Source organism: Myxine glutinosa, chromosome 3 (genome assembly GCF_964187855.1).
Source record: "Myxine glutinosa chromosome 3, kmMyxGlut1.1, whole genome shotgun sequence".
NCBI lineage: Eukaryota > Metazoa > Chordata > Myxini > Myxiniformes > Myxinidae > Myxine > Myxine glutinosa.
The window spans coordinates 181,432,660-181,441,610 of NC_136263.1; the positions used below are offsets into that span (position 1 = coordinate 181,432,660).

The 8,951-nt window shown below is 42.2% G+C and overlaps 1 protein-coding gene across 1 annotated transcript in view; it reads left to right on the forward strand.

The window, feature by feature from the left end:
• The window catches only part of LOC137423003 (cleavage and polyadenylation specificity factor subunit 6), a 115,733-nt gene extending 107,885 nt beyond the window's left edge, over positions 1-7,848 (forward strand). Inside the window, 5 exon segments of the mRNA XM_068109747.2 lie at positions 2,025-2,048; positions 2,723-2,838; positions 3,063-3,216; positions 4,276-4,456; positions 7,409-7,848. Coding sequence (XP_067965848.2) covers positions 2,025-2,048; positions 2,723-2,838; positions 3,063-3,216; positions 4,276-4,441 — 460 coding nt within the window. The 3' untranslated portion in view covers positions 4,442-4,456; positions 7,409-7,848.
• Positions 7,849-8,951: the final 1,103 nt, after the last annotated feature.

An 8,951-nucleotide genomic window follows, 5' to 3' on the forward strand; every position in this document is an offset into this window, starting at 1 on the left:
TTGCATACCCATGACGAACAAAAAAGCCTCGTAGCACGACGTCATCCGACATGGTTTCAGAGTTATGACGTTTTTAAGCACAAAGTAGAAATGGTATCACCTCCATAATTTGTGAAGATATCGAGTGGAAACTTTACACAAATGTTCCTCATGGGGGGATGTTTCAACGTTACTTGAGACGTCTTGATAAGTCACATGGTTTGGCCGCAATAAATAATGGAAGGAAATTTTTAAAAAAGCTTCTAACTCTTGAATCACTGCATTGATCGACTTGAAGTTTTAGTGCAATGTAGCTCTCATCAAGCGGAACAAGTGTGCAAAATTTCAAGATGATTGGATGTACGGTCTCGAAGCTATGTCTTTATTGTTGAAAGAAGAAGAAACGCACCATTTTGTCTTTCCAGGACGTGATCACAATTACACGACCTCTCGCGGTCATTTTAACCTCAAATAAAATTATAATTGAAGATTTGTCAATAGCTGAGGTATATTAACAAACGAATAAAACAGATTTGGTCAAATTCTGACTTTTTTTTAACTCAATCGCATTTGACAGAGTTGTGAGATGCTCAAGAAGAAGAAAAGAAATGTCGTCTGGCTTCTCAGATAAAATAAATAATTCTGTCTCTGCAATTTCAGGTATATCTTCTTTTAAAAATTGCTTTTTCTGCAATCATTGTACGGATTGACATGAAGTTTTCACCACAGGTGCGCCATAGGATGTGTTTGTGTGTGTGGATGTGCGTGTGTGTGGATGTGTGTGTGGGTGTGGGGTGGGGGGGGGGGGATGTGGGTGTGGGGGGGGGGGGGATGGGGATATGTGTGTGTGTGTGTGTGGGGGGGGGGGATGTGTGTGGGGGGGGGGGGTGGGGTTGGTGTGTGCATGTGTGTGTGTGTGTGTGTGTGTGTGTGTGTGTGTGTGTGTGTGGGGGGGGGGGGGGGGTGGTGGTGGTGGGTGTATTTGGGGGTGGGTGTGTGTGTGTGTGCGTGTGGAGGGGTGTGCGTGTGGGGGGAGGGGTGTGGGGATGGGGTGGATATGTGTGTGTGTGGGGGGGGGGGGGTTGGGGTGCGTGTGTGGAGGAGGGGGGGTTGTGTGTGTGTGGGGAGGGGTGTGGGGGTGTATGTGTGTATCGGGGTTATATCCAAGGGGGTTGTGTCAAAGCATGTCCAATGAAAGTGGGGTTGTATGAAAAGTGGGGTTGTATCAAAAGTGGGGTTGTATCAAAAGTGGGGTTGTATCAAAAGTGGGTGCGAGTAAGCCGGTCATCACTGCCAGCAGTTTTAAAGTGGCAGTTGTAGTTTTATTTATTTTAACTTGCCTTTCACTGATGCTGATTGTCTGCCATCTTTTGTTGTGATCCGATCAAAGCATATGCACAGTGTAGTTGCTCGTTGCATCTTTTTTCTGTCAGGTGCGGTTGTACTACGATGCAGTTCCCCCGTAGGTTGACAGGAATTTGTAATTCGTGCAGGGTGCTGATGGAAATCGCGTATTTGTCGTCTGAAGACACCGTGCGATATTTAAGGTCCACTAGCTAGGGCTCGTGGATGGGACACCTAATTCAACATCCATCTGAGGGACAGCAGACTCATGGATGCGGGACCCTGCCCATGGTACACCAATCCGACCGTTTATAGTCTGTTCGAGAATTGAACTCTGACGAGGCAGCTCAGCTGCCGGTGCGCTACCTCCGGCTCTTTTCGGTCTTCTGCAACAATGACGTGCGTTTTAACTTGTCTCTCTTCAGTGTGACTGTACAAATCACTTCAGATTTTGTGTGCCCCAATTAGTGGAAGCAGGATCGAGGAGGGTGGCGAGAGGGTATGAACATATGTTGATGAAATACGGGAAAAAAGGAGGGATGAGTTGTGCAGGAATGGTGTGACTTTGAAATAATTACTGAATCATAAACCATTATTTTTTTCAGATTTTATGACATAGCAAAGAATGGTGGCAAAAGGATAGAATGGGGTGGGGGTGGTTTGCTACAAATTTGACTTGGATTCTTTTTTTTTCTTTGCAGGAATGAGGTTCATGGAAGAGTAAGGTACGTCTGGCAGTGAGACAAACATTGAGGGAATGAGCAAACAGGATTAGAGGAAAGGGAAAGAGATACAAACGAGCAAGATGGTTGAGTTCGGAAAGGTTAATGCATGTAGTCAAGATCATGGGTCCGAATCTAGTAAAGGTTGCTTTAAATTGATGCAAACGTACGGGAAAATAGTAGTTTTTTTTTTTCCAATGATGGAAAATTGAACACAGGAGCTGTATCGGCAACAGATCGCTGCTTCAATCACTCCGGGAAAAACTTCCTTTGCTGTTGAGAAATGCATAACTTCCCGATTTTTAAAATTTTTTTTGTTTGTGCAACAAAAAATTGTGCAGCTTTATTGAATTTAAAAAAAAAAAAAATTTTTTAGCCTGACCAGTGCAAGAATAAAAGGCTTTCTTTTTATATTGTGGTATTTTTGCCAAGCTAGTTTTTATTATTCATGCACATGGTCTTGAAAATCCAGGTCAAATTTGAATTGCCTCTAGTTATTTAATATTTCATTTATTTATTTATTTTTTGGTAGGTGGGTCTTTTTATTTGAACAAGCATTTAATATTTCTTCAGTTATTTTTTTTGTACGTGAGTATAATTATTTACTTTTAATTTATTTTGTTGTAATTCTCCCATTTGATTCGTCATTTTTACTGTTAAATAATCTTACTTGGCAGGGATATGGAGCCACCTGGTGGGGGTCTGAGTGAGACGGAATTTGAGGAAATCATGAACCGTAACCGTGCCATCTCGAGCAGTGCCATCTCCCGCGCCGTTTCGGATGCCAGCGCAGGTGGGTGGGTGCTTCCTGGTTTCATTACCGGCTCTCTGACTCGTGTACCAACAGCTGGGTGACTATGATGCAATCGATTTGGATTCTTGACTGCCAATCTCTGTTGGTTTCGCGATTTGTTAACAGAAAAAGTGTGAGACACCACAGCTGTGAAATGAAAAATAAAAGCTGCGGCATCGTGATCACAAAGCTGCAAATGTTGATTTTGCTTGGACATTTTGCAGGGGAATATGGCAGTGCTATAGAGACACTGGTTACTGCCATCTCACTCATCAAACAGTCCAAGGTGTCTGCAGATGAGCGGTGTAAAGTGCTGATTAGTTCGCTGCAGGACTGTCTTCACGGCATTGAGTCAAAGTCTTACGGCTCCGGAGGGAGGCACGTATACACAACCTTATTGCTTTGTCCTTTCCACATCCCTCGCCTTCCTCCATCATTTATTCCCTTTTGCTGCTTTCCTTATTTCTACTCTTTCACACAAAAAAAAAATCTTCACATGGCTGTTTTATTTATTTTATTTTCTTAAGGCAATGTGAGGATCATGGAGGAGCTTTTGCATACATAACTTGCAGGACGAGGAAATTGAGAGAGATCATTGTACTTCTATATTAATTGCAAGGACATGTGACCATGGCCAAATCGGAAGTGTATTGGATCACATGTAATGTCAAACGTGAACCAACCAACCATCAGCAGAATATTTTTCTTTTAAAATATCTGTTTTACAGGAGGTTTTGCCAATGAGTGTGTGTGTGTGTGTGTGTGTGTGTGTGTGTGTGTGTGTGTGTGTGTGTGTGTGTGTGTGTGTGTGTGTGTGTGTGTGTTTTTTCTGTGTGTGTGTTTTTGTGTTATTTGGGTATCTGTGTGTGCTTTTGTTATTTGGGTGTGTTTTTTTGTGTGATCTGGGTATCTGTTTTTTTTGTGTGTGTGTTATTTGGGTGTATGTGTGTGTTTTTGTGTTATTTGGGTGTCTGCGTGTGTTTTTTGTTATTTCTGTGTGTTTTTGTTATTTGGGTGTCTGCATATGTTTTTGTTATTTGCGTGTCTGCATATGTTTTTGTTATTTGTGTGTGTGTTTTTGTGTTATTTGGGTGTCTGCGTGTGTGTGTGTGTGTGTGTGTGTGTGTGTGTGTGTGTGTGTTTATGTTATTTGGGTGGGTGTGTGTGTGTCTGTTTTTGTGTCTTGTGTTATTTGGGTGGGTGTGTGTGTGTGTTTTTTTTTGTGTTATTTGGGTGTCTGTGTTTTTTTGTGGTTTGTGTTATTTGGGTGGGTGTGTGTGTGTGGTTTTTTTTTTGTGTTATTTGGGTGTCTGTGTTTTTGTGTTATTTGGGTGTCTTTGTGTGTTTTTGTGTTATTTTGGTGTGTTTTTGTGTTGTTTGGGTGTGTGTGTGTGTGTGTGTTTTGTTTTGGGTGTCTGTGTGTGTTTTTATGTGCAGGAAACGGGAACGCTCTCGAGAGCGAGACCACAGCCGATCACGAGAAAAGAGCCGCAGGCATAAGGAACGCTCTCGTAGTCGTGAACGCCATGAAGACTACTACCGTGATCGGGAACGACACCGTGAACGTGACCGGGAACGGGAGCGCGAGTACCGCCATCGCTGACCATTGCGTAATAAGGTGAAACTATCAAAGTGTTTTGAGCTTTCCTGTGTGTTTTCCTAAAGGTGTGGAAGAACCTTCCTTTGTAAAGCCATTCTTTGTGAGTGTCAGTACGGGTGCATGCAGTTGTATTATTCCAGTAATTTAATGATTTACAGTCACGTGAAAAAGTAAGTACACCCCATGTAAAGTTTTGACTTTTTCAACATATTTCAACATACGTAGTGTGTTCAAAAAGTATCCGACCTTTGTTCATAAAAGATACTCGCATCCAGATAAAAAATTTTTTATAATAATCTCGTTCAAAGTAGTCCCCTTGGGCTGCCACACACTTCTCCCAACGGTTCTGCCACTGTCGGAAGCAGCGCTGGAACGCCTCTTTTGGGATGGCGCGCAGCTGGTCCGTCGCATTCCGCATGATGTCTTCTCTGGAGTCGAAGAAGACGGTCAGCATGACTTTGACATTGCTGCGGACCTGCCTTGCTTTTTTTGGCCTCTGGGATGTTGGATGCTTCCATTGTGATGACTGCAACTTGGTTTCTGGGTCGTACCCATAAACCCAGGACTCATCGCCAGTGATCACTGTGTTGAGGAAGCTGGGATCGCTGTTCACAGTCTCCAGCATGTCCTGTGCGATCTCCAAACGGAGTTGCTTCTGCTCAATCGTTAGCAGCTTTGGTACGAACTTCGCTGAGATTCTCCTGAAGCCCAAATCCTCCTTCATAATGGAATGAACGGTGTTAAATCTTGCGGATCGTTTCCACTTGGGAATCGCCAAGCTTTACACAAAATTTGATGCAGTAGCGTTGTTCAAGTTTTTCCGTCATTTTATCAAAAACGAAAATCCGACGGCGCTCACTTACATGTCCTCACTCATCGGCAGTCTGCCGTCGAATGACAGCTTCTGCAGGTGGGAAAAAATTCACGCGTGCGCATTAGGATCGCCTACATACGTGCACCAATCAACGCCTCCCTAGCTTCTTTTTTTTTTACGCACGAAAAATAAAGGTCGGATACTTTTTGAACACAGTAGTACAGCTATTTGATCTTCATTTCAACTATTGATAGATAAAGGTGATATAATATAACAAATATCATGAAACATTTACATTTTGTAGTCCATTGTATAATTTAAATAAACATCAATGCAAATTTCGCATGTGGAAAAAGTAAGTACACCCCTACATTTATCACTACTTCAAATACCTAAAATTAGAATCAGGTGCACCAGCTCAGGTGCAAATGATGAGAACATTGTTAGAGAGGGTCTTGGAGGAACCTGTCTTATTTAAACCTCAGACATTTCGTTTGGTTTGCTCTTTGTTGTTGAAGTGTGCGGCATCACCATGCATAGATCAAAAGAGCTCTCTGAGGCCTTCAGAAAGAAGGTTATAGATGCCCACGAATCTGTGAAGGATTTAAAAAAAATCTCCAAACAATTTGAAATCAATCATTCGACTGTCCGGAAGATCATCTACAAGTGCAGAAGATTCCAAACAACTGCCAACTTGTTCAGGCCAGGCCGCCCTAGCAAGTTCAGCCCGAGAGCAGACCGCAAGATGCTGAAAGAAGTCTCTAAGAACCCCAGAATGTCATCACGGGACCTACAGGTAGCTCTTGCCACTGTTGATGTCAAAGTGCACGAGTCTACCATTAGAAAGAGGCCCCACAAATTTGATCTACATGGGAGGTGTGCCAGGAGGAAAACTTTGCTGTCCAGAAAGAACATCAGGGCAAGACTAAAGTTTGCCAATGAACACCTTGGCAACGACCAGCACTTCTGGAACAATGTGCTCTGGACAGATGAGTCAAAGGTAGAGCTATTTGGCCACAGTACCAGAAGACATGTTTGACGAAAACCAAAGACAGCATTTGACCACAAGAACCTGATACCAACTGTAAAGCATGGTGGTGGAAATATTATGGTTTGGGGCAGCTTTGATGCATCAGCGCCTGGGCAGCTCACAATTATGGAATCCACGATGAATTCTTCATTGTACCAGAGGGTGCTTGAGGATAATGTGAGGCCATCTGTCGGAAATTTGAAGCTCAACCGAAGGTGGACCTTGCAACATGACAATGACCCTAAACATACCAGTAAATCCACCAAGGAATGGCTGAAAATAAAGAAATGCAGGGTTCTGGAATGGGCAAGTCAAAGCCCGGATCTAAATCCCATCGAGATGTTGTGGGGGGATTTGAAACGAGTTGTGCATGCAAGAAACCCCTCAAACATCGCACAGCTGAAAGAATTCTGCACGGAGGAGTGGGCAAAAATTTCTCCCAGTCAATGTCAGAGACTGGTAGACAGTTATAAGAAACGCCTACTTGAGGTTGTTTCTGCCAAAGGGGGCAATACCATCTATTAGAGCCAAGGGTGTACTTACTTTTTGCACGTGCGAAATTTGCATTTATGTTTATTTAAATTATACAATGGACTACAAAATGTAAATGTTTCATGATATTTGTTATATTATAGCACCTTTATCTATCAATATTGTTGAAATGAAGATCAAATAGCTGTATGTTGAAATATGTTGAAAAAGTCAAAACTTTACATGGGGTGTACTTACTTTTTCACGTGACTGTATGTAAACATATTCCAATGGAAGTTGCACTTCAGTAATTGAGAAATCTCCAAAAAATAATTAACAACTCTGAGAAGCTTGTGTTCATGTTAGCATTTTTGGAATGTGTATCGCTTGTATTGAATGAATTTGCCGCAGAAACTAGTTTTGATTCCATGGAGAGTCAGCTCGAGCATAAAAGTACAATTTTCATTGCTGTCACTGAAACGCCTTTAAAGGGGTTGAGGTATCTCCAGCTTCAGGCAAACTGAAAAATGTTCAAATCCACCGTGTCATATCATCCATTTTTTTTTTGAATGAAGATGTAGCCTTTGTGGTGCATTGGTTTTGATGACGAGCACACGTTCTGATTTTATGTCATGTGCAATGTGCCTTTCCCCAGGTGTTTGAAGACCTTGCAGTTTGTTCCCTCTTTTCTTCCCCCTTATGATTCATTCTGATAGGTGATATCTCAAAAATAGATTTCATGCATTTGTATACGGTCTTTGGATTACCTGAATATCTTGTGTCGCCCTTTGCAGACGACGGATCACTAGATCCAAAAAGTTTTTTTTTGTTTGTTTGTTTTTTTTGTTTTTTTTGCCAATGGCTCAGCATGAGCGGGCTGCTTGTTCATCGAGAGTGGGTCTCCGGCTCATCTTGGAAGACGGCCTTGCAAGAAGCACGACGTTCATGCATTTGGAAGGGTTTTACTGTAGCTTTGGGGAAAAAAGTTCGTTATTTTTCACATTGCTGGATGATTTAGTTTTACATTTACCAACTTAGCTTATAAACATCTGTACATGACAACGTAGAATTAAAAGTTTGTTCATTTGTGTGTAAGTCGTGTCTTTTATCCTGTGGCTTTCGTGACATGTCCCTTGCATTTTGCTGTTGATTCATAATGCAGCCGTCATACTCTGGGTTGTGACTATTTTGTAAAAAGAAATGAAGAAAGGCCAAACAAACATTGCCTTGTAGTCACACATGTGATGCTGCCTCCATGGTTTAAATGATGCGAGAATGCGGATACGGGGGAGCATTCACAAAGTTCAAGGAACGGGATATTTGTTAGCATCCGCCAGCCACGGATTTTTTTTGCTCATTATAAACTTCCATGTCTGCTTGTTATACACCATTATTTTTTACGAACCTAACATATTTTGGTGTTTTTCGAGTACAATCAATAAGTTTGCATTTTTCAGTGATCGAAGACTAGGGACGCTGACAATTGACTGACTGAAACAAATAAAACTGAGTGTTGATGTGTTGTCATTTTTGGGAAATAGAAGGTGCCAGTTGCTAAAATGCGGTGAAGGTATGCCCTCCTATTCTGCATTTTGCTAAATGGTTACCTGACTTTAAGCGTGGCCCCAAGTCCCTTGAAGATAACCCCACAGGACAGCTAGCAAATGCACTGACCCACAAACTGTTGGCCAAGTCGACATAGTTAATCATGTGAGATTATCTTGTTGTCACAGAATTATCCCTTTTGCTTGGAATTTATTAAGGTAGGGTTTTTCAATTTCAACATCATTCATGAACATGGGTATTTCCAAGGCCTCAGCAAGATGAGTCCACCAAAACCTCAGCACCTGAGATGAATAGCACATCATTTCACGACCATCTTAATGAATTTTATGCGGATCGAACAGACTTGTATCGCTCTTCTAATAACTGCAGGTGAAACAGGTTTTCACCATTGGGATCCTGAAACCAATGGGGAATACGTGAATCACCTGATAGATTCCACCTGCAAATTTCAGCGAGCAACGATCATGGCCTCGATTTTCTTTGAGCCAGGAAAATCCTGGTGATTGTCCACATGCCTCACAAATCTGCAATCACAATCATTACGCCAGCCGTTTTCAAAAACCGAGGCAAGCCATCAAGGGTGATTCCGAGGAATGTTGACTGAGGAAAGGTGTGCTTCACGACGACGCACT